The sequence below is a fragment of the Paralichthys olivaceus genome, chromosome 20 (assembly GCF_024713975.1).
Source record: "Paralichthys olivaceus isolate ysfri-2021 chromosome 20, ASM2471397v2, whole genome shotgun sequence".
In the NCBI taxonomy this organism is placed as follows: Eukaryota; Metazoa; Chordata; class Actinopteri; order Pleuronectiformes; family Paralichthyidae; genus Paralichthys; species Paralichthys olivaceus.
The window spans coordinates 17,941,946-17,967,466 of record NC_091112.1 but is presented as its reverse complement, the minus strand read 5'-3'; the positions used below and the strand labels follow the sequence as shown (position 1 = coordinate 17,967,466).

The 25,521-nt window shown below is 41.6% G+C and overlaps 2 protein-coding genes and 4 non-coding genes across 7 annotated transcripts; 3 read left to right on the top strand and 3 right to left on the bottom strand.

Moving 5' to 3' along the window:
• Positions 1-6,795: 6,795 nt before the first annotated feature.
• Positions 6,796-15,547, top strand: ctps1a (CTP synthase 1a). 2 transcript variants are annotated; one of them, XR_011239492.1, is made up of 19 exons: positions 6,849-7,060; positions 8,682-8,863; positions 8,955-9,125; positions 9,219-9,319; positions 9,860-9,976; positions 10,551-10,634; positions 11,123-11,203; positions 11,293-11,444; positions 11,603-11,735; positions 12,196-12,284; positions 12,368-12,462; positions 12,567-12,629; positions 13,984-14,027; positions 14,114-14,210; positions 14,291-14,346; positions 14,448-14,544; positions 14,634-14,778; positions 14,862-15,439; positions 15,475-15,547. XR_011239492.1 is itself a non-coding variant. In XM_020090841.2 (18 exons), the coding sequence occupies exons 2-18, from the start codon at positions 8,695-8,697 to the stop codon at positions 14,944-14,946; spliced, it is 1,779 nt and encodes a 592-aa protein (XP_019946400.1). In that variant the 5' UTR covers positions 6,796-7,060; positions 8,682-8,694; the 3' UTR covers positions 14,947-15,547. The 2 variants fall into 2 exon arrangements, 1 of the variants encoding a protein (XP_019946400.1); XM_020090841.2 differs by having other exon boundaries at positions 6,796-7,060; positions 14,862-15,547.
• Positions 15,548-15,824: 277 nt separating this feature from the next.
• Positions 15,825-15,899, bottom strand: LOC138405977 (small nucleolar RNA SNORD99). The gene has a single exon (XR_011239648.1). It is a non-coding gene; the product is annotated as a small nucleolar RNA SNORD99 (small nucleolar RNA).
• Positions 15,900-16,044: 145 nt separating this feature from the next.
• Positions 16,045-16,172, bottom strand: LOC138405972 (small nucleolar RNA SNORA44). Its single transcript, XR_011239643.1, has one exon. It is a non-coding gene; the product is annotated as a small nucleolar RNA SNORA44 (small nucleolar RNA).
• A 383-nt stretch (positions 16,173-16,555) lies between these two features.
• Positions 16,556-16,692, bottom strand: LOC138405979 (small nucleolar RNA SNORA16B/SNORA16A family). Its single transcript, XR_011239650.1, has one exon. It is a non-coding gene; the product is annotated as a small nucleolar RNA SNORA16B/SNORA16A family (small nucleolar RNA).
• A 1,466-nt stretch (positions 16,693-18,158) lies between these two features.
• Positions 18,159-23,855, top strand: rab42a (RAB42, member RAS oncogene family a). Its single transcript, XM_020090955.2, has 2 exons — positions 18,159-18,511; positions 19,856-23,855. Exons 1-2 carry the CDS (start codon positions 18,297-18,299, stop codon positions 20,292-20,294), a joined length of 654 nt encoding a protein of 217 aa, XP_019946514.1. The 5' UTR covers positions 18,159-18,296; the 3' UTR covers positions 20,295-23,855.
• A 1,088-nt stretch (positions 23,856-24,943) lies between these two features.
• Positions 24,944-25,079, top strand: LOC138405975 (U11 spliceosomal RNA). The gene has a single exon (XR_011239646.1). It is a non-coding gene; the product is annotated as a U11 spliceosomal RNA (small nuclear RNA).
• The last annotated feature ends 442 nt before the right edge of the window (positions 25,080-25,521 follow it).

Genomic DNA, 25,521 nt, shown 5'->3' with positions numbered 1-25,521 from the left:
GCTCTTTGCTGAGAACATTTTGATCAATGATACGTTTCGCTCCAACATTTATTTTCTATTATGTTTGTAGAAGCATCGTTCTCCACCGGCCAGTTGGTTCTGCTGATAAATTCCCACAGTAACACCTGATCTATCTAATGCTCTTAATGACACAGACCTTAAAGCCAGCAAACCATACACACACACACACACATGCACACACACACACACACACACACACTGTTGCCTTGATTTAAACAAAAGGATTATGGATAACCCAAATGATTGTCTATATCTGAAACTGAGAGGAAATAGATAAAGATGGTTGGATGGATTTACAGTATAGGCTGTATAGGCTTTAGGCTATGAAGACTAATTTGACCATTTCAAGCTCCTGGAGAGAGTTCAGTTGGAAGAGCAAATTAACAGTGACATACATTTATTCAGGATCAATATTGGAGGTAATGTCAATTTTCATATTTTATGAGGTTATACCCCTTCTATACCTCTCACATTGAATTCCCCTGAATTTCTACAGACTTTATATTAGGAGGCCAGGTGTAGAAAGTCCCCAGAAGCTGCGGAGCCTCTCGCTCGGAGATTTGCGTTCACACATGCACCTCCTCCGGAGAAAATGTGGAGGATCTGCAGAGTTCAGTGCATGTCTGAAAGCAGCTTATGTCGGTTCTAAATGAAGCGGTTGAGAGACAGTGAGCATGATAGAGAGGTGGGGGGGTGGCATCATCACCATGGTGTAAAACAAAGTAATCTGCCCATCCCCCTTCACTGCTCCACTCCACTCTGCTGTGAGCTCAGACTTTCTCATGCAAAGGAGTCCTCAGCACTTAACGGCAAACCCCCATGTCATTACTAAAGCTTCGGTAAAACAGAGCTAGATTTTTGCATGTGAATGTGAGTGGGATGTATTACACAGCAAGATTAGACTGATCTATGAGTTTGCCAATAAAAACTGATACTGAGCTGTATCAGCTACTAGATCATTATGCGCTCTCACTGTTACATTTCTCTTGTGTAAGGAGCAAAGCGAAATAAACTTTGTGATTTTATAAGTTGTAGGAAGATATTTTTGAGCTTGGGAAAGAGCCTCGCTGTTACTTAATTTCACATCCTTTTACCAAGCTATATCGTTGGGAAAAACACATCAGACTTCAATAGATTTTGCACTCAAAACCCTCTTAAACAAAGCAAATAAGCATCTTTCGCAAAATGGTCCCGCAATCAATACACCCGGCTGTTGTATACAGTAAGCAATTTGTTGATTTTTACCCTGTGGGGGATTCACCAAATCTGGTTTTAATATTACTTGGGAGAGTATCTCCAGAGGATTAATGTTTGGAGCTGAGGGTGCAGGTAAAATCCATAGAATTGTGTCCAGAGTTTACCTTTCACTCATGCAGCAGGAAGCTCTCTGCACAAACACTTTCACAAAGGCAACAAATCCTCTGCATTATTCAGGAGAGAAGTGGAGCAGCAGGGTGAAGTAGGCAGAGGCAGGAAGTGATGTATTAGACACACACGGGCATCAGCCCTCATCACAAGAAACTCCATTGACACATTTGTTGGTGTCTTCTTCGTGTATGACTCTTTCACCAGGAGATTTTTATTTTATTTTATTTGTTCCTTCTGTTGCGTCATCAACCCCCTCACTTGTTGCGGTAAATCCAGCAGAGGACCTCCACCAATTCTCCTGAATTTTACAGATTGTATACTAGGAGGCCAGGCGGAGAAAGTCAGCAGACAATCTGCAGCCTCCCACTCTGACATTTGCGCTCACACATGGAGGATCTGCTGAGTTGAGTGCACGTCTGAAAGCAGCTATAGGGGATGGTGGAATCACTGAGGTGGGATGGCTGAATTGACAGGACGTTTGAAAAGGATAGGCATAGGATCCACTCCACCCCTCTACAAACTGCCTACTGGTTGTCCATCAACAAAAAGATGTTGTGCAGAACTCCACTAAAACATTACCATTTGTTTCCTGGTTCAGAAAATGAGAAGCACATTAATTTGTGAGCTCTAAAGAGTTTGATAGGTTCACATTTTTTTCAGTTTTGACCACAGCCACAGTATGGTTAGCTTGGTTAGCTTTATGCTAAGCAAGACAAACCGTGCCGACACAAGATTTAAGTCCTTTACTAAATCATTTATTTAAATCTATAAACAAAAACACACATTCAACTATTTCCTGCAAAGAGCTGCTTAGCCACTAAAATCATATATTTATCTCAAATATTTTGGCTATCATTGTGGCTTTGAAGTCGAGTCTTTCTTTATTGTTATAAAACTGTTGAGTTATCTGTTGCAAAATGTTTTCACTGTTGATCAAAACCATGGTTCACGTTTGGTGTGGTTTAGGCGACCTCTTAGTTAGGTTTTAGGAAAGATCATAATTTCAGATAATATAAATACTTTGTTTTGGTTAGGGAGCCATTGTGGTCATGGTTAAAAGAGACCAATGTTGACTGCAGGTAGGAAAACAGCTGTCTCACATGACCAAGTCTGACATTTTATTGACCCATCCACTGACCCTAAACTCCTCCCTATGTGGACTTTGTGGCTCCTTAAAAATATCCCACTACTTCCTCCTTCGCTCTTGCTGGACAAGAGACACAATTACTTTAGCAGGCAGAAAGCTCAGTCATAATATAAATACTTGTCATTTTTCGGCAACTTGCGAAACACGGGACGACAGTCGTGGTTGAGAGTAAGACAATACAACAGCAACTTACTTACCATGACAACCATACAAGTTTTCATATTCCTGCTAAGCACATGTTACTGGAGTCTTTCTCTGCCACTATTGTTCCTTCAGCACACGTGAGTACAACTGTTGATGAAACGTGAGACAACTGACATGGTTCACCATTTGTCTTACATATTGACTGCGCATGCAAACCCACACTATGAACACACAACAAATATAAAGTTCTTAACTCCCTTTGCCAATGTGAATTTGTTCCAAAGCAAGACAGCAATAAAAAGGTCGAACCATGCAACAATGGTTGGATTGACTAGTTTGAATGAGTCACAGAAGGACAGTGGAGAAATGGAAATTAATTTCCAGGAAAATGTCAAGGACTACTACTCAGTACTACTCACAGTTCTGTTATTGCCAGCAAATGACAGCCACCATCAATGTGGTACAAATGTGATGTATATATTATGCATATTGGCACTAAAACCTTGAAAAACTTTTTAGGTTGAAGCCCAATGGGAAGTTCATCTCACAGAGCAATAAATCCTTTAACTCAAATACGCCCCGGAGTAAAAGTGTATTGAAGGACATTATGTCTAGAACCAAGGCCTGTGGCATACTTCAGGGCTTTTCTTTTAGAATGAGATGAGAGAATTAATATTATCACTGATATCATCACAAGTCTGCACAATAGGTATAAAGTTGACGTGTTCAACCTAGCATAGATTAAAGAAATGAAAATGAGAAACAGCTTCCCTCTGTCTTAAATCACACAATTTGTACAGCAAAATTAGCATGTGCAGAACGTGCAGGGTTTTAAAACATGGGTTAACCTGCCAAAAGAAGCCAAACGACTCCTACTCTGTTCCCAGTAGGCAGGTTTGCCTTTGTTTTTTTGTAGTGTGTCACCTTTGACAACACAAACTCTCCAGACAACAGGATAAATAACAAATAGAAAGCAGCATGGAGGCCAGTGACTATGGTTCCCTGATTACTTTTTAAAATAGCTCCTAAAACTTAACGCTGCTTGAACAGAGACAGATTCACTTTGTAGCCAAAATGGCAGAGAGTTGTGGAAGTTGCTGATAGAGGTGACAACCCCATAGTATCCTGACACAAATTAGTGTGTCCATTTTGGGTGTTAAGTTTCCAAAACAGCAGGTTGAAACTGGAGCAACTAAATACCTGTGACTCCTGCAGTGCCATTTGAAAGTGGAGCTGCAATAATTCGACTGGATATCTGTTTTTGTCTCCAGTTTCAAACGAAGCTATAGTGTTGTCATGTTGTGACTCCTGCTCCATATTATGATACAACATGTAAAGTATACAGAACGATGACTAATAAGATATTTTTAAAAATCAAAAAATAAGACAATTTTATTTTATCAGTATAAGCTGTTTATATTGCTATGTCCTGCTCCATACCATAGACAATGAATGATGAACAACATGACTGCTTTAACATACGTAAGTATGTTAAATAAACTTTTCTCACAGATGGTTTCTGTCATTTTCGGTAGTTCTTATCACACTCCAATCAGTTTGGTCTGAATGAGTTATTTGATGCAATACAATTGGGTAAAACATCATGATTGACAGCTGAAACTGACTCAGGATTGGTTGAGCGTGTGTATCCATAGGCCCTTGCTACCGCGGCTCCATCCCTAATGTTAACTGCATAGACTCTGATGGCGAAATTTTTATTTGGAATATTTTGGCTTCACTTCAGGAAAGTGAGAATAAGTAGAGTGGCATTTTCCATTTGTATATACAGTCTCAGCTCCATTCTTTGAGACACAACACTGTAAATAAGACAGTAGTACAATAATATAATTTCATAATTATGATTGTTTTATGCTAAACTAGGCTAAATGCATCCTGACTCCAGATTTATGGACAGACGTTAGATTGGTATCGATCTTCTCGCCTAACTCTCATGAGGAAAACAAACGTGAATCTCCTAAGATGATGACCCATTTCTTCACAAGTGAACAATAGAGCATAGTGCAGCTGTGGCGTAGCGCTGGCAGACCACACAGTGCACCAAAATAAGATGCATGAGGTCTGTAACAGTACAGTAAATGTTTGCATAAAATGAGGGAAGAACAGAGAGTCACCTGCCTCCCTGCCTGCTGCTACTGTTACATCTCTAATAGGAGGAAATGGCTTGTGGTAAGGAGACGATCCAGCCCTTCTGTGGGAGTTTAATTCAATCACAGCTCGGGTCAAAAATGAATTAAAACTCTCATTAGGGCCCTGCTCCTGTGTTCCAGAAACTAAGTCTGCAGCTCACATGTACAGATTTTGGTGTTACACAGAAGCATCAATCAGCTCTGCAGTTATCTGTCCATGAGTCAGCCATCACTCACAATCATTTTGTTATTTTGATTTGCAGTGCTGGTGCTCACCCACACAAGGAGCCCAATGAAGCCAGTTACAGGTGATCCACACAACAGCGGGCTGCGTGGACATTTTGTTGTTTATTCTGAAAGAGTCACAGTTTGACAAAAAGTGAGAGCGCAGTGCTCCCTGCCTAGACTTCATATCTCACTGAGCACAAGGAGGATAATACACTGCGATCCACATCACAGGACCATTGACCTTTCCACAGTACACTGTAACTAACCACTTTGGACTGTGGCCATGAAGCAGAGCAGCAGAATGTGTTGTTCTGTGTCAGGGAGAGAAAGAGGAACTTGTGCATCATAAACCCACAAGAAAACCTCTCCACTGTTCTGATATTACATCTCTAATCAAGATACAATGGCACTGACACTCGCATTTAAGCTTATTGTATTCCTGGACTCAGATGAATGTGTTGTAGTTATTACGTATTGTTTTGTTTAGAGTAACAAAGGTCTGAACAAATTCATTTTCTCAGTTAAGTTGGGTAAGACTTGTGACATCTCCATTCGATGCCACTTGAAAATACCGGATGAAAAACATTGAGCATTAAGAAAAATAATCCACTGCTGATAAAAGCCTTGTATAATCTGTCAAGCTAACCAAACATGGAGTTATCTTTATCAGCTGCCTAAAAGACTTTTTATCCACCCCCCCTCTCTGTTGCTTAACGTGAGCCTTCAAACGTAAAACACGAGCTCCCCCTAATGGTTAAAAATTAAACATATGCTGCTTTCAAGTGCTCATGTTAATAAAGAACCAGGGAAAGCAAGAGTGCATGTGAGGAACTTTTGGGTTGTATATTTTTTTTTCTTTCTTACATTATACAATAAATATGCATGCCTATATCATTTAAATAATCCATCTATCAATCTACCAATAATGACTTAATGGATTCTGTCATATATTTGCACCATTACATTACAATTGCCCATTTACTTTTATATTTATTTAACACAATATATAATGTGTTTTTTTACGTTTGTCAAATTGTATAGTGCAATTTAATTAATAGTTCGATACTAATCATAATAATATAAAGTAATAACTCAATAGTGTAATAAATCAATTGCTTACTCTCACTGTTCTATTGTACTGTTGTCTTATTGTAAATTGTATTTGCTAAGTTTAATCTTTACCTATTCCTGCAATACTTCACAATATAAATGTGTATTATTCTGGCTGCAGACTTTATTAAACTGTGTGCATACTCAATTCTTCCTGTGTTAAATGACTATTTGCAAACATTGAGCCTCAAGTTGATTTATACCATCACACATGTTTTATTCATGCAGCATCTTAAGACAATAATAGTAGACAATAGTCTTCATCTTAACTTTGAGATGTTAAAAGATGTCTGCTAGGACAGCACTTTTTGAATCAGAATCAGAATCGCTTTTATTGCCAGGTATGTGAACACACGAGGAATGTGACTCCGGTTTTTCTTTGTTCTCTTAGCAGAACAGTTTAAAAACACAACAAACAAACAGAGGTGAACAAGGACAAAAGACAATAACGAAAGCTATGTACATGTAGAAAAAAGCTAAATAGTTGGTGCAGAGAGAGACTTAATGGTGAAGATTTGAGATAAGAATGCAAACAAGGATGTTGAAAATAGTTCCATAACCACTGGCTGTGATTGTGTCTCTCTCACTGGGAGCAACACAAACATGCAATCGCTCCGAAGAACACTTGTGAACACAAACGACCGAACTCGTGAGGGGTCGGACGCGGGATGGGTCCGAGCTGCACGTGAAGGCAGCACCGTTGTAATGAATGGTGTCCTGCGCTGCGCTGCCGTGCTGCACACACGTGTGAGAGGCGAACTGAGCGTGCTCGGCCTGCGGGGAAGCTAACGGGGGCTAACAGGAGCTAACGCGCTGCTCGGGCGGGTCGAGGTCACGTCTCTGAAGAGGGAGCTGCGGTGTTTCGAGCGGCGGCTCCGGCTGAACATCATTTTTGGTGAGTTGAACTGTGATGCTGGGGCCAGAGATGCTGGGAGCTAGTTAGCCCAAGAGACAAGGTGGACACAGCGAGTTAACGTGTCGTTTCCGGTATGAAAAATAAACGCCCGTGCTATTGAAAACTCTTCATTCTGGAACGTAGCGATGTAATGCAGGGATCGATCACTTAGCAGATGGCGGAATCATTTCATCACACGTTGAGTGATGTCCTGCTTTTCACATTGAATATAGTAAAAGGTCACCTCTTGCTTTTATTTTGAAACCGTTCTTGGACACATTGACCACGTGTGAGTGGGTTAGCTTGGTGTTGTTGTTAGCTCCGCTGTTAGCAGCTTCACACAAACACTCTAAACAGGCGTGTTTAAATGTACCCGCCCGCCTCGGCACAGTCCGAGGAGGGTAGGTTTTAAAGTCAATACACCGCAGCTAACAGTTAGCCTAATGCTAAACACACTGGCGGGTTTACTTTGGTGTCTCGGGCTTTGTCGAAGGGGGGTAACTTGGGCGGGCGGCCCCGATCACTGGTCCCATCCTCGCCCAGTGGAGCTGGGGATTTCCCACCCGCACGGGCCACGTTGTGTTAGCCATCGAGCGCTTCCAACGTGCCGGGTTCTGTAACAGTGAAGCTGTAGAAGTGAGAGGAAGTGAAACATTTCAGATGTTTGCTCGTCTGCAAAACAACACGTGTGGGAAGCTTCATTTAAACGAATGGTTTGATCTTGTAAACATGTATTCGGATTAGTGACTTTGGTCATAACTACTGGGGTGCACGTTGTTAGAACAAGGACATGGAGGGTCAGCCATTGTTTTGGTTGAATAAACAACTAAACTTCCCAGCTAAGAATACATTTTCACCATCATGTGGCTGAAGAAAAAGATTCCAAAATATTATTTAATGATATCTTCTGTACATACATAGCAAATATAATATTAACCCCTCGATAAACTGTAATCCAGTACAATACCTCTATACAAGGTATTATACTTGTAAAATATACCATTTAGTGTTCCTGGAACTACAGATGAAGCCTTCATCTGCAGTTACTATCTACCTCAATAAAAAAAAAACAATAATAAAAAATCAAACTTGATTACTACAGCACTTATATAGCATTTATCTAAACAATTGTATCAAGGGCTTTCCTAAATATATGGGAATAAAACAACAACACAAAAGAGAAGGATAACGCAAAAGAAAAATATCTAAAGCAAAACATTTGTTAATAATCGGGTATTAACAGGCATCCCTATTAAACATGTTTTTAAGCAATGATTTTTAAAACGGGGGAAGAGTTGACAAGTATAGCTTTGGGTCCTGATGGGAAAAGCCTGGTCACCTTTAGTCACCAGCCTTCACTTTGGAAATATATTTAAAAAAAGCTTTTGTTGGAAGATACATGATACATGACCACTGTCTGTCCCTGTGTTTTAAACTTATATGATTTATATGATGTATATGATTTGATTTCTTTAATGTAGTTTCACTTTGTAAATTATTATTTTAGATGTGACGTACACTTGAAAGCAAATTTCCTAAAGCATGACACAGTGAGAATGTCCTGCATGAACTGTTTTGCATGGTGTGGAGTTTGATTCACAACCATTACCATTGTCTTTAGATACCAGAGAACAATGATGAAGTACATCCTGGTAACTGGAGGGGTCATCTCAGGCATCGGCAAAGGCATCATCGCAAGCAGCGTGGGCACGATCCTGAAGTCATGTGGCCTACATGTGACCGCCATCAAGATCGACCCTTATATTAACATAGATGCTGGCACATTTTCACCCTACGAGCACGGTACGTCAGAGGAGAGGACCATTCTTATTGAACCAATTCATAATTAACATTGTGCACTTAGTAACACTTTTGTCACGCTCGCTCTGTTTAGGTGAAGTGTTCGTGCTCGATGATGGGGGTGAGGTGGACTTGGATCTGGGGAACTACGAACGCTTCCTCGACATCCGGCTGACCAAAGACAACAACCTGACCACGGGCAAGATCTACCAGTCTGTTATCAACAAGGAGAGGAGGGGAGACTACCTGGGCAAAACCGTGCAGGGTAACAGCTGCTGCTCAAGTTTGAAAAAAAGGGAATGATGTTGTAGACTCTACAGCAAAGAATAATGTTGAATTGTCCCTTTTGTCAATCCAGTCGTGCCACACATCACAGATGCCATCCAGGAATGGGTTGTGAAACAGGCCAAAGTACCAGTTGAAGACGATGATGTGGAACCTCAAGTGTGTGTGATAGAGGTGAGTTGCTCTGTGCATTTTGTCTGAAACAGCAAATGGTTTAGATTACAGCAAACACAAGAAACATATTAAACATATTCAGGAGCATAATTTTGATCTGTGTTATTACTTGGAAATGTTGACGTGCTCTTATGTTCAGAAAACACACCACAGTTTTTTTTACACAGTTATGCACATTGTTATACTGCTAGTTGAAAAGTAAGAAGTTGTAAATTTGGGAGTACGAACTGATTAAATTGTGTCTCCAAATGTCCTTCATGGAGCTCCACCTGGATCATGAAGAGGTTAATACACCCCCCTCCAGATAAAGCTCAGTCTGCTCTGATTGGCTAGCTGGCCCACTCTGTTGTAATTGGTCAACTACTTCCAGTGCGTGTAGTAAGTGTCAGCCTCCGCGCTTGCTTTACACGGCTGTGTTAAGCCTAGTTCTCACTTCACGATTTAAGCTCGATTGGAGCCAAATAGTTGTCACATTCTCTTTCAAGCCTCTGCTGAAGCTGCTAGCATTGTCTCTGATAATGTGCGTGTGTGTGTTTGCAGTTAGGAGGCACTGTGGGAGACATCGAGAGCATGCCTTTCATCGAGGCCTTCAGGCAGTTCCAGTTTAAAGTGAAGAGGGAGAACTTCTGCAACATCCACGTCAGTCTGATACCACAGGTAAGAGAGCAACACCTCCCTGCTTTTGTGTGAGGGAAAATGTACACGCACCTCCGCAGCCCAAGTGCATCACCTTTAGAAGTATGATTAACAGTGTAATACAAACATTTAGACCCTATCCAGATGTGATGTTAACATCCATCCTGAGTGATCTGATCACAAGTGGTAAGCTGAGGTACAGATGTGAACAACCACCTACTCGACACAGTAGGGACACATTGGAGATCCGACCCCTCAGACCAGAGGTCATGTTGGGCCCTGTACACACCTACTAACATCTGTCCTGAGAGATCTGATCACCAGTGGATAGCGTTTTGTTTGTCTGTTCATACTTGTTAATAACATGTGTCCTCAATGTGTCTTCTGTGACCACTTGTGATCGGATCACTACGGACTTATGTTAATGCCATGAACTACATCAGCTATGCATTGTTTTTACATTTCTATGATATCTCAATAAAAATGTTTGTTTGTTTGGTTTCTTTACTTTTCTCCTCGTGGGATTTTTTTCGCCTTACATTTCAATGCAAGTGTTTCAGTTAAATACAAATGCTGTCTCCATTGTTCTGTCCAGCCCAGCGCAACAGGAGAGCAAAAGACCAAACCAACACAGAACAGCGTCAGAGAGCTGAGAGGACTGGGCTTGTCCCCGGATCTGGTGAGTCATTTACTGTCTCCCATCCAAACATTTCACAAAGCATTTGTGTCAAAATGAAGGGAAGGCCATGGTACGTAGAGCAGGTCAGGCCTGCTTGTTAAAGAATGAATTTAACAAAGGGTGTGAAAAGCTCTTTAGTCCACAGGGATCTGCATAGAGGTGTAGTTTTGAGTGAGTGAGTGAGTGAGAGAGAGACGTTTTCATTACTTCATTATTATTTTTCTTGATTTCTCGTTGATCTTGATGACATATTAAGGGGACTGATATTTTCGAGTGTGCGCAATTTGGTGCAGATCCAATTAAAAATCTTGATGTAGTGAATTAAGTGCACTCTCATAAGGGGACTGTTGGGCCTTAGTGGAAGTATCAGCTCTACTGAGTGACTAGTTTCTCTGGTGTTTTGCTGTGTGAAGTCATTTGTAGTGTTGTAGCCGTAATGACCTTTTCCCTCCGGGATAATTGAGGTTTCTCATCATTTTTACAAACAGATCATGTGTCGCTGTTCCACTGCTCTGGAGAACTCTGTGAAAGAAAAGATCTCAATGTTCTGCCACGTAGAACCAGAACAGGTATGTCACCGACACTAACACGTGTCTATTGTGCCATCGCCGCTGAGCTCAGACTCTGAGCAGCTCTTAACCCTCCTGTGTGGTTCCAGGTCATCTGTGTGCAGGACGTGTCATCCATCTACAGGGTGCCATTACTGCTGGAGGATCAGGGTGTGGTGAGCTACCTGAGCAGGAGACTGAATATGCCCATAGAGACCCGACCCAGGAAAATGCTGACAAAATGGAAAGAGATGTCTGACAGGTGAGTCTTCAGCCGAAGTCCAAATACATAAAAGATTAACTCTACACTGAACTGAATGAAGCTGAAAACTGCTCCTCTGGTGCTTTACTTTGTCCTGTGTGATGTGATGGCTTTGTTTGAAACGGTTTACTAATGTACTGCACACGTTGTCCTCACAGGTCAGACAGACTGTTAGAGCACTGCTCTATAGCACTGGTCGGGAAGTACACCAAGTTCTCCGACTCTTACGCTTCTGTCATCAAGGCACTGGAGCACTCAGCCCTGGCCATCAGTCACAAACTGGAGGTTAAGGTACGTTCACAATGTTCATAACACATATTCATCTTCATTACATTCGTATTAAGGGCCTAATCCACTTAATGTGTATTGATGGCATGGTCATTGCTCTTTAAAGACTTTATGAAACGTGTTGTTTGATTCTGCAGATGTTGATTGGCATTTACAGTAGCCAATAGCAATGAATTTGTATCGTGCCCCTGACCAAATTGACAATAGATAGCAGCTTTTGGTATTTTATGTAACCAAGCAACCAAGTGCTGAGTAGATCTGCTTCTTGTTTACACATGGCACAGTGTACTTGAATGGTCATGTGATTGTCTGGTGTGTTTGCATGGATGGGGATTATATCTGGTACAGTGTTTAAACACTGAACAGAGAATGTTGTAGTTTTGTAGCAGGAAACTTGAGATGGAAAATACATTTTTCTCTTCAGAGCTGCCACATGTCTATGTTTTATGTCTCCTCTCCTCAGTATATAGACTCAGCAAATTTGGAGCCCAGCACTCTGCAGGAGGAACCAGTAAAATACCACGAGGCGTGGCAGAAACTCTGCAGTGCTGAGTGAGTCCTGGGGCCTCATTTCTGCAAGTAACAGTCTGGAATTTAGATTTATAGTTTCTTTAACTGCTGTTTTTCTTTATCAGTGGAGTCCTGGTTCCAGGAGGTTTTGGCGTTAGAGGAACTGAAGGAAAGATTCAAGCAATCAATTGGGCCAGGACGCAGAAGAAACCTTTTCTAGGTATAGAAGAGTTGCATGAGCCTGAGGGGTCACAGGGTTTTACATGCATCGCAGGTTAAATGAACTAACATGAATAACGACAAACACGTTGCATGTTTCTGCAGGGGTGTGTCTCGGAATGCAGTTGGCAGTATGTGAATTTGCCAGAAACACCCTTGGCTGGAAAGGTAAGCCCCCATGTAGCAGCACACTGTTGCAGTGTTGTGTCTTTATATGTTAAAGTATCAGCAGAATAGATAAAAGCTCAAAATTTGTCTTGATTAAAAATTTTAATCCCAAAACCTGTGATGATAAAACTGTGCTGAAGACAATTATTGAGCATTGGTTTGGTTTAAATCACACTGACGTTTTGTTGAACTTAAGCTGCCGCACATACAGTATGATCTCATCAAAAGAAAATTTGTTTGGCCAGAAATCAGACCATCTGAGAATTAAAGCGAACCATTTCCACTACAATGATTGTAATTGTGACAAGAGACATATCATTAGCATTTTCAGGCTGTTTATTGTTCTAATCTGCTGAGCCGCCAGCTTCCCCTGCAGATTGAATTGTTGAATCAGGCCGTGTAGGTTCCACTCGTGCCGGGTATCTTAGAGGTTAAAACATTGTCAATGGATGCAAATCAGTGCAGGATGAGTCGTAAAAAATTGAGGGAATTATATTTATATTTATAGGAAGAGTTCTAATGTAAAATACTACATTTGACAAACAAGAGATTAAAGAATTAAGATAGAGATACAGGAAACTGAGAAAAGACGTGTTATTTCATGGGGCCTTTAAATAATAATAGCAACTTGTAGCTTGGCAATGCTTGTCAGTTATTTATCTCCTCAGACATCTCTTTTCTCTCTTCATGGTCAATGGGGTGCACACAATGACACCTAGTAGCAACACAATACATAACCATATCTCTTCTTTATGAACAATTCTAATGCGTACCAATCAATTTTTTTTCACAAACTAAAGAAATAAAGGTATGCAAAAACAAAGAGCTTCAGTATTAACAGGTCTCTGTTTTTTCTTCCTCATTTAAGCGCTACAATGCATTGAGTAAGATATATATTGAAGATACGCAATGTAAGATTATAAGATTGCTGTAAACCTATAAAACCGTTATTGCAGTACATCACAGTCTTAACACTGTCGACACTGCCTACGTAGTGAAAATGGAGCAGCACCATCTTCAGTTCTGTGTCAGGATGCATTCAGGCACAGTATTAAGTGTGGGTTGCACATATTTTTGGGGGACTCATTCACATATCAGCGTAAAGGAATACTCCAGGTCGCATAGTCATATACTGAGGAGAAATTACGAATAACTAAATTTGGTGAACCGTTGCACAGCCAGTGTCAACGCTGTCAGCTCCATTAGATTTATTCATCAGCTACTTATCAGCAGTGATTTCAATTCCCTAGTTAATACCCAGTTCCACCCCAATACTTTAGTGTATCTTTTTACCACACATAGAATTGGTAGCAGTGATAACATAATGACATGTCTTTGTCTGTTTTGCGCTAAGATGCCAACTCAACGGAATTTGACCCCGACACAAAGCATCCTGTGGTGAGTTCCTTCTTATAAATTCAGAAATAACGTAAATTTAATTTGACCTGAAACGTGCATAAAGACTCAAACTTGATACGTTGCAGGTGATCGATATGCCAGAACACAACCCTGGGCAGATGGGTGGCACGATGAGGTTAGGCAAGAGACGGACCATTTTCAAGACCAACTCCAGCATATTGCGTAAGAAACTATAAATTCCCTTTGAGCCAGTTGAAGGGTTGTGGCATCTGCTCTGTAATTAGAGCTGTTCTGTATTCCAGGCAAGCTTTATGGAGACGCAGACTACGTGGATGAAAGGCACAGACATCGCTTTGAGGTAAGTTGACCTGGAAGTCTGTTAGAAGTATTAGACACATTGTTTACAAGGCAATCGTGAAGTGGTGTATTTATTTTAAATGTGGGATTATCATTGTGCAGGTCAATCCTGAGCTGAAGAGTCACTTTGAAGAGAAGGGCTTCCGCTTTGTAGGTCAAGACGTGGAAGGAGAAAGAATGGAGGTCATAGAACTTGATGGTATGGAAAATTATACTTATTTTTATTGTGGGTAACAACAACCACCCATCGGGTTGCATTGTTTTTAAGATGTCATCCTCTGTTTTCAGATCATCCATACTTCACTGGAGTACAGTACCACCCAGAATTCACCTCACGCCCAATAAAGCCATCACCTCCTTATCTTGGTCTGTTGCTGGCGGCTGCTGGGAAGCTGCAGAGCTACCTACAGAAGAACTGCCGCCTGTCTCCACGGTAAACATCTCAGCTTATACACTTAAGTGTAGGACTCCCCCCCAAGAAGAAGAACTAAGCTTGTTATTTTGTCTTTGGCACAGGGACACATACAGCGATCGGAGTGGCAGCAGCAGCCCAGACAGCGAAATATCGGAGCTGAAATTACCTTCTATTTCAAGTGAATGATGTATTAAGATCACGGGGAACTCTTCCATCGCAGTGATACGGACATAACTCCAATCCTTTTCTGTAGTGCTAGAAGTTAAAGTTACATCTGGTATTGACATCCACTGAGTAATCTGACCACCAGGGGTCAGCACTAAGTACAGACCTGGTCTGCAACACACAATGCATCCTGAGTTTTCTCAGTTGATGTTGTCTGACACATAATTGAATGATTATGTCTAATTGGTTTGTGGTGATTGCCACAATAAAAACTTAAACTGGGTAAAGACACCATTTGGTATTTTTGAGTACTGCTCAGTTTAATGTAGGGTGTCAGACAAAATGAGATTAAGAGTTCCTTAACTGTAAACTCATGGGATCTTTGATCAGGTAATTCCAGGCCTGAAGCATGTTGCCTCTAAATGCCTATTTTACGTAAAACCTATGTATTTTATCTAGCGGCAGATTTTACTTTTCTTATACAGCTGTACTACTGTGGCCTTATTGTAATTAGGTACTCTGACATGAACTGACACTTATTGTAATTAGTTACTCTGACATGAACTGACAAACATTTACTGCTTATTCTAATAATGTATGAATAAATAAAGGGAGACAAGTATTGTTTGTTGTTTTCTTTTATTGCATACAAGAAAAAAAAAATCCACATTTAAGGTTCATGGAAGGTATGACAACCATCCAACATGCTTGGTTGACTCAAATTGTATTTCAACAACTTGAAATCGTTGCTCTTTACAGGTTGCCTGTAGCAGTTCACCCGGACATGTTAAGCGCACCAACGCTCCACTTTGCACAGCCCAACACATCACTGTACCTGAAAGTAATAACAAAATACATTTAGTGTAATTCAATAGCCTTCTCTCAATACAATAATATAGGGCTGATCTCAGTCCCATATCCGCAAGCTTCATCCAACAGTCCTCATAATTGTTAAGTGGTCATCATAGATCAGATCAACACAAGTCAAAATAATGAATTTTTAATACCTTGAGAACCAGGAAGGTTCGAGAGCCCACACAGCCTGACGACAGCAGACTTCAGGTCTGATTCAGAATGATTCCTGGAGAAACAATGTGCCGTTAGTATCATGAGACTTTCATCTGTAGGACAGTAGAGTGGCTGCTGATGGCAAAAAAACGGCCATAACAGTCAAAGACCATCCCATTTTCTTGCATGCACTTGGAGCACCTTGACTACAGACAAGCCCAGGTCCTTAAAGCATGCTGCAATTTACACTGCACAGTTAATGAGACACTTAACTTACCATGACATGAGCAGTCCTCATGCAGTCACTCGTGAGGTCAGCCATGGTCACCTGAGGAGAGCAGAATAGAATACTGTCAACATGTGACGCTGCTGCAACCATCTCCTAGAAATGTGTTATGCAGGAGTGGCTCAGGAAATAATTGTCTCAATCAGACAGAGTCAGTGAGGGCAAGTTTGTAATCACAGCCAAGACTAGGTATATGTAACGTGGCCAGATAACTTACCAGCAAGAGATGCAGTCTGTGTTTTGTCTTCTCACTCTCAGCAGCGCCTGCAGACACAGGGGTAAGTGTTAACACTTATAACTTTTGATTGTTAATCATTAGTCCAACATGTTGAGACCAAATGTCCTTCCCCTTAATGTTGCTGTAGCAGTTATTTTCAAACTGAACAGCGACCGTCGGTGAAAGTCATCATCTAGGCTTCCTGATGACCGTTCACTGCTACATGAGAACATGAACGGCTTCGATGGGAGCCCGCCACATCGACAGATCAGTATTAAAAAATAATACCTGTGATGTTCGCAGACAGCCACGGTCGAAGACACTTGGTGGAGCCATTTCCGGTTGAGTCTGTAGAGAGCAGATCGATCCACATTAAGCAGCTTGATCAAGTCATTATGTTATAAATCACTCCATAGAAAACGTTGCACTAAACAAATTCAGCGTAACTAGTTGCATGTATGACTTAACCTTAGAGGCCCACACTGAAGGGGACCACTTACTTGCATCGTTTGCTAAAAACGATTCAAGTATATAAGCCAACGTTCTCCATTGGTAAAGTTAGTGCCCATCTAGAGCAGGGATAAAAGTTTCACTTGTATTCTGAAGAATCGTCGTGTGGTAAGATTCGATCAGAAACCAGCCACGTGGTCCACACGCAGTAAAATCACTCATGCTAACACTTAGCATAGGCAAGGCACATCATTCATGGCAAATTCCAACACGTGTTAACATTAGCTGGTTTGATTTAACACAAATAAAGTTCAATCTGTGGTTTGATTTAGAAACTAGTGCCCTCTGCTTACAGCTGACAACACGTGTTAGCAGTTAGCTAAACCGCTAACGCTCTTAGCATTCCTCGGGGTTAGCCAGCTACATTTAACATCATTGTTTAAAGCAGGAGATTAAACACGAATAAAAGTATTGAAGGAAGTGTTGCTTCAGAAGAAGACGCTGGTTGAGGCCTCACCATAGTTAAGAGTCGTCCGATCCTTTGCCTGGAGGAGAACAGGAAGAGAGAGAGAAAGGAGGCTCCCGTAACTTTTATACACGCTAGCGCCCGCTGATTGGTTCACACAGGTCACGCGGACCTCTTGCATGACGGGATATGTATTCCTACAACTTTTCCTTTTTTTGAACGATCGCTTGTTGTCTTCTTATCTTTGTGGACACTTTCAAAATCAACGGAGAACAGTTATCTCACGTTTCCTCCAACACGTGTTTTAACAGAAAGTGATGGATTGTGCACATAGAGAGTAATTCACACATCAGTGTGTGTGTGTGTGTGTGTGTGTGTGTGTGTGTGTGTGTGTGTGTGTGTGTGTGTGTGTGTGTGTGTGTGTGTGTGTGTGTGTGTGTGTGTGTGTCTGGGGGGGTGTATATGGAAATGGGGCTTTGAAGCTTCAGAACCACGGACAGCACCATCTCTTCCTCGTGTAGTTTCCATTAAACTGCAGTAAAGTGATCAAGGACTGATCTGTGTCATGTGGCTTTGATCGTGTTGATATCCCACAGACTGAACGTGCCACTCCATCCAGACAAAGAACTCCCTGTGTCCAACAATGAAAACCTGCATTTCCCATGACTTCAAATCCAGCTAATCTCTCACCCTGTTCCCAACGACACACAATCGCCCTGATTCATGGCTGCAGCAGGTTTCGCGGTGGCGGATCGTAGGTAAACCCCGTCACATGACCCACCGTGCCCCGCGTCTCTTCCCTGAGCAGAAGGCGGCGGCAGCAGCAGGAGCAGCGGGAGCCGCAGCAGCAGCAGCAGCCGGGGACTTCATGTAAACACACCGCTCGGGGCTTTGTTCAGGTCACACCGAGACACTCCGCCGGTTCCGTCCCTGCTAGTCATGCCATGGATATTTTGTGGCAATACCAGTTCAGAATCATCCTGCTCGGGGACTCCACCGTGGGGAAGTCGTCTCTGCTGAAGCGCTTCACGGACGGTATCTACAGCGATGTGGCGGATCCCACGGTCGGGGTAGATTTCTACGCCCGCTCGATGGACATCGAGCCCGGGGTGAAGATAAAGCTGCAGCTCTGGGACACGGCTGGTCAGGAGCGGTTCAGGTAGGATCGAGTGGTGAGGTGGCGAGGGAGGAATCAAGCTTTGATTTAACAATTCCGATTTGAAATATATGGATCACGAGCCTCCCTTCGATAAATAATGGAGAGGCCTTGGCTTGCTGTCGTATTTCAAAAGACGAAGCCCTGTATTTGAAATAAAGCCGTTCAGTTTATCATTGTGATGTAATGTGGACAGTGGTGAGAAGGCTCAGAAGATTATAAAGGCCTGGATCTTATGATGCCCTGTTAAAATCGAGTCGCATCACTGCATCCATTCACGGATGATGGGCATCCTCCTCTCATCTAGGCCCCAGTTTGATTCCCTGGTACAGTACCACGGTCTCCAGGGCAACACAAAGATGACAGCTCTGTATCCTCATCTATTATCTTTTCTTCTTGCATTCATCTGCCCTGTTGCTTGTTGTGTTTCATGTGGCACTGCTGTCAGGGATAATTTCCTGTGAAGCATTTCTGGAACAGCAGCCTCAGCTCTCAGATCTGTATTCTGTTTTGAAGCTGGAGCTTCTGAGGGTGTTTTCCTAAAGGCTTTACCACTCTCAAGTGTTTCACTTCTGCTTCAACAGGTCTGACTGTGAGACGTGTCTATGAAATAAACTGATGATTAGTAAATCAGTGGATGAATAAGACATGTGTGGCCATGTGTTCCAATACTGTTGTCCCAGGTGGCCAATTGTCCAAGACTCTTTTGAGGGACCCAGTGATCCTTTACAGTCTGGTTTGTGGTCTATCATTAAAATCACTAATGGAATTTACCAGCTTTTATTTATATCCACCAGGGCAATTAAAAGCTACCATATATGAACCAAAGCCAGCTCCTGTGTTTATGATGAAACACCTACAAACGACAAAAAACATTAAATTTTCAGTTAATATTCAGTCAGTATTCTATTGGGTGACTTGTTAGCTGTGGGAGCTCTAGACAAAACCAAATAAAGCTGCACAATTTGTGGTTAAAGGCATTAGAAAAGATGCAGCACATCTGGAAGGTTCATTTGGTTCTGGATTTGATTCAACTCCCTAGACCAATGATCCTGGAACAATAAAAATGAATTTAACAAATGGAAATATTAACATGATGTTCTGCTGTCATACGCGGTAACACCTTAAAGAATTAAAGTTTGGTCTTGACTGACTTGAGACTGTTGTACTTTTCTGAAGTACATTTTGAACCATACTTGAGCCACAAATCATAAAAACGGTTATGGATCTTGTAATGGAGGATGCTCATCAATATTGTCCGACATTTCAAAGTGGCAAAGCCACGATTACTATTTCTGTCAAAGATGATTTTACTTTCACTTAATAACATGTCTTTCTACCCACCAGGTCCATTACAACTTCATATTACCGCAACTCTGTGGGCGGGCTGCTAGTTTTCGATCTCACCAATCGCAAAACCTTTGACCATGTGAGGGAGTGGCACAAGGAGGTGAGTGAGCACATCCTACCTCACCACATGGTCTACATCCTCATCGGCCACAAGAGTGACCTCAACAAGGACCGCAAGGTGACCCGGGACGAGGCGGAGCACCTGGCGGCCGACCTGGGCATCCGCTACGTGGAGACCTCGGCCAAGTGCAACAGCAACGTGGACCGGGCCTTTGAGCTGCTGACCAGAGACATCTACGAGCTGATGAAGATGGGTGAGATCGTCACCCGCGACGGATGGGATGGTGTGAAGAGCGGCCTCACTGCTAAGGTCCTCTACCCGGCCGAAGAGGAGGAACTGGCTACGGCGTCCGCTGAGAAGGGCTGCCACTGCTGACTGACATCTCTCTGTGTCCAAACACTGTCCCGTCCCACCTAGAGCTCGCCATGTCTCACAGCCGTCCATCAGGGCTCAGCACCCCATGATAACCACCATCCATCACTTCTTCACCCTGTGCTTCGTGCCCTCTCTGTGTGTGGGATGCCTGAGATTCTTTTCAAACAGAGGGGGTCAGTGAACATCCTGGTGTGTATCTTATAAACAAGTTGTGTTTTTAAATTCATACGTTGTGGCACGAGACAAGCTGTTTTGAACCTTTTAGGTCAAAAAACAGAAAAGCGTGTAGAGGTGATCGGGTCTTGGGGCTGAGGGTGTAGTCAGTACTCCTTTTTATAGCACTGGAGATGATGTTCTACTGAGGATACTGAGGATACTGAGGATACTGATGATACTGCGGCCGGGCATCACTCCACCTTCACTAGTGTGTGGTTTCTACCTGTCAAACTTTGTGCAACGCTTTGCCTGCAATCCTATGTGTCTGTAATATTGTAAATAATAGTGAAGTCTGTAGAGATGGAAGCTGAAAGGTCACTAAAAGCTATTTACTTAATATCGTGAACAGACACAGTGCACTCAACAATAAGTGTCACCATATGAAATCAATGTGCTCCCCCCTGCTCATGTAAGCTGTACGTGCACTAACGCCAAACTGACTTCAAATTTGGATCATTCTGTGAATACTTGAGTAATGTTTTGTAAAGAAAAATAGAGATTATTTCTAGTTAAGGTGTACACATAAAGATAGGTCATTGTAATTAGGATAGATGGTCCTATTTAGGTATTTGTATTATAGCATCAACCGGAGCAAGACATCAACATCAAACGAGTGATCTCTCTGACCTTTTGTTGTGTCGTCAGTATTTGTAAAGACGTGTTTGATAAAGAACAAAAAGGAGTTTTGATTTCATCGACTGTTGTTTGTAGCTTAATCAAACAACCACTTCTTTTATTCTACGCTCATTCAGGTCCGAGGTGGTGATGGACTCATTAATTAGATGGATGGATGTGTTGCTCCCCTTTATGTTGTGTTTCGGAGTTGACAGAGAGGAGGAATTGTGGGTTCAAGTCTCACCTCCAAGTCGAAGGCCTGGGAAACATTAGTCAAACCTGGTGATCCGACATTAATGATAAACTGCAGAAGCTAATAATGTCCGGGGGGGTTGAGCCATGCAGCAAATATGCAGAAACATTGCTCCTGGATTGGCTTTTATTAAGAGACCTGTGTCACATGTTGTTGCATCTTTCACTGCTCATTCATCAGGGCCTCCAAATAATAGCTCAACATTTTGAGAATTACGCTCATTAGCTTTCTCTCTGAGAGGTAACTAAGAAATTGATGTGTTGCCTCATGTCTGTGTGTGAAGTAAGAATCTTGAACCATTAGCCTAGCTTAGCTTAGAATAGGGGTAAACAGCAAGCCTAGCTGTCTCCAGCCATTAGAATTGCCGGCTGTTGCCAGTGACATCACCATGTGTGGTAAAATTGTGCCTGAAAAGAACGAATAACTACACATGGCATCAATAAAAATCAAATGAGAGGGTTATAACATGCAACTATTTCTAAAATATAGAGATTTTTATAATTCTGTTTGGGTCCATATTAAACAACTGAGATGATGCGTTACCATAGAGCTGTTTAAAGATGTATATTGTTCCACCTTCTGTGGGAGCAGTTTCCCCTGCTTCCAGTCTCTATGCTAAGCTAGTTATCAAAATGCTTGTTCTTAATCATGAAAATCTGATCTCCATCACATCATCATAAATACAAATCTCATGTGGAAAACTGTTGTTTAAGTTCCTGAAATTCTTTTGATAAGCAAGTAATGAACGAAGACGTATAAGGGCCGTAACGAGGAAGCGATTTTTCAACAATGAGGTCATGTTATTTCAATAAGTACACGTAATATTGAAAGAATAAAGTCATACATTTAATGGAAGGAATATTGAACTCATAGTGTAATTAGAAAATTATTCCTTACTTCAGAATAGACATTGATTCTTGCCCAATCTTTTTAAAGTCTGGATACCTCTGATAACACGGTGCTGATGTGACAAAGGTATTTCATTATTTGTGAAACCTTTACTAAAGTTTAACTTAACATGGTCCTCATGCCTGATTTTAACACAGGCGACAGGCTGATCACGACTTTATTCTTGTAACATGACTTTATTCTCAAAATCTCAGATTCCTGTGATGGTCAGCTTGCTGTTCTTAGCAGTGAGAGGAATTTCTGATGAAGGCATGTCTACACACGATTTAACACTGCACATGACAGCAATAACTACCTTTAACACAGACGATGGCGTATGCTCTCAAGTCTCTGGAGTCTCTTTACTGCGCCATTAATCTGGTGTTTATGAGCCGACAATAGACTACAGTACACTTGGCCTGAGCACTCACCTCTCCTCACACACTTTAATCACCTTTCACCGGCATCTTGTTCACAAACACACTGTAAACAGCAAGAGATTATATGCGTTCTGTTCGTACTTTGCATTCATGTGATCAAGCCTACATTTTTTCTTGAGTTAATAAATGCTTTGGTTGCATCTTAGTATTCAGTAAGGAATGTATTGTAAAATATTTGCACCATCCCTTTATTTTAATGTTACTTTAACTGTACAGGTTCACACTGTATTCTCCCTGGTCACATGTTATAGTCAGGTTTAAATACAGTGTAACTATATGTGATACATGTTTTCTGTTTGTTTGACAATCAGACATTACCATCTTATGTTCGGGGTGAAGTCGAGGACTCATCTGTCCAGAATCTCCGTGTTACAGCAAGTCTGACTGTGTTTAATACTACAACTACCTTCCTCACTCTGCTCTCTCATGTAAACAGGGTTACATTGTATGATATTGTTTACATTTGTACATTGAGACTCAGCAAACTGTTCTCCGACCAGCCTGGTTCCCATCCCTGCAGTACTGCACTGATCAGAGTGAAGACAGGGGCCTGGTTAAATGTAAAGGATAACTCTGGAAACACATGAACAATTTGCTTTTTGAAGGACTCATTATACAGGAAGAAATGTGCTTATTTCTCATCATCCAGTAGTGGGCGCCTCAATACCCAACAATGATTCAAAATGTATAAAACGTGTGTACTTGTACAAATGCAAATCTTCCGTCCACATTCACAGTCCTCTCTCTTACTGGAAGCTAAAAAGGAACAGTTCAACTTTTCTTGAAATATGCCTTTTCCTGTTCTTTCTGAGGGCAAGATGATGAGAGGATCCCACAAACAAACCTTAATATCGATACTGATCTTCTCCTCTCACTCACAGAAAGACAGCGGACACGCCAATTTCCCCAAAATGTTGAACTGTCCCTTTAATGATTTTACATTATCCACTGGAATGATCAAACCAACCCGCTGATCGGGCTTCTGTCCCACAGGATGGTACCTGGAACAAAACTATACCCGAGCCCCATGGTCACATTTCACAGCTTTATTGAATAAATGTTATTTATTTTATATATTATGTATAAGAGATTCATTTATTTGATGTGATTTTATTGATTGGTAAAAAAAAATAAATGGGTGCCCAATGAGTGATGCTTGGCCTGGCTGGATTCATTGTGTTTTTCTTTTCACAGGGTTTGGCGCCCTCTTCTGACAGATAGGAGCATCACCATGACCTAGATTGGTTATTATGAATTTATATACTGTGGTCAAGATACACATTTAGAAAAGGTCATGCTTTTACTAAGACTGAGCTGAGTCTATAGTGCCACCTTTCACCCAAAGAAAGTTAGATTAGTTCAGTTGTGATTTAATAACTAGGGGGAGAGATATTTCTACAATCAGGTCCACAGGGAAATAAAATAGTCGAGCACACAGAGTTAGCTGGGAGCTGTACTTGGATGCAATGGATGTCCTTAAAATTGAAACTGTTTTATATGCGTGAAGAGGTAGCTTTTGTTATCACGTCTTTCAGAAAAGACATTCTAACAGAACACATAATTTGTGTTACCTGTTTCTGAATCATATCCTCAGTTATGTGTCTGGGATTCTGGAAGTTAAAAAAAACTCATAAAAAAACGTTATATCTAAAACTCTCAATAGACCATATGGACCTTATATATCTCAGTATATTTGTTCCAACAAATTTAACTGTGCAATAATAATTTTCTCTCCATTCACTTACTCATTACTGACTTATTATCTGTAACACTGCAAATATCCAAATAGTGGAACTCAAAAGGATTATCTTGTTGAATTTTTTTCAGAAAAAGGGATTCTTTAATTTATAGATTATAAAATACTTAGCACAATGTGGTGTTTATAACCGTCATGTATCAGACAATTCTCCGAGATGTTTGCAGTGGGTCAATAGATGGTTGTTTTCCTGGTTCCAGTCGATTTACCCACATGACCTGAACGCAGCAGCAATTCGCAGACCCCGCCCCCTTTTACCCGTCATGCTCTTCGGTGGTCCGTGCCGCACAGAGAGTTGTTCTCAATTTTCAACAGTAAGAACTAACACGAACACATTTGGGATCATATTTGTGGATATAACTTCAGACTGTGTGAAGCAGCACAGAGCACGCGTGGATGTAAAACATGCTGCAGAAGACGAACCTCTGACAGAAGAACATGTTGCCCACAGACAGACTGTGTGATGTTCAGTGTCCCCGTTAAAAAGGGCTTCTGCTTTGTTTGGCACAGGAGATGTGGCGAGTGTCTCGTTTCCTGCGGAATCGACATCAAGAGATTTCGGAAGCACAATTTTTGCAACACGGGGCTGCTAGTGATCGTTTTGTCCTGGCGCCCCAAATAAACATGTATAATAATATAAACAGTTTGGAGTTTAAAACAGAGAAGTGAGCATGAATACACTTTACACAACCTCCTCTAGTAAGTTGAAATGCATTTAATTCTGAAGAGACACAGTAGTATTGGAATCATGTCTCTTTGGAGGGAGAGTTTCTTATGGATCCATTCTTTCCTGAGAGCTGTCACAAACCTCTGGCTCTTTTCTCTGTTCTTTAAGGGGACGGGGGTCAGTCAGTTCACCTGCAGATTGCAGAATAACCACCAGGATAATAATAGATTTGGACCAGATTCAACCTGGATAAGGACAGATATCATTTCTTCCTGTATGTGTGCTTTAGCAGCACTAAGTTACTTGTGTCGCCAGACCTACTGTCAATAATCCGCGTCGTAAACATAACACAAGGTGACGCCTCGTCCCGCTGCTTTGTCAGATTTACTTCA

Coding starts and splice junctions, on each gene's coding strand:
- ctps1a (XM_020090841.2), top strand. CDS start 8,695: ATGATGAAGTACATCCTGGTAACTGGAGGGGTCATCTCAGGCATCGGC. Junction 10,635..11,122: donor TGGGCTTGTCCCCGGATCTG/GTGAGTCATTTA, acceptor TTTTACAAACAG/ATCATGTGTCGCTGTTCCAC. Junction 14,779..14,861: donor AACTGCCGCCTGTCTCCACG/GTAAACATCTCA, acceptor TCTTTGGCACAG/GGACACATACAGCGATCGGA.
- rab42a (XM_020090955.2), top strand. CDS start 18,297: ATGGATATTTTGTGGCAATACCAGTTCAGAATCATCCTGCTCGGGGAC. Junction 18,512..19,855: donor GCTGGTCAGGAGCGGTTCAG/GTAGGATCGAGT, acceptor TCTACCCACCAG/GTCCATTACAACTTCATATT.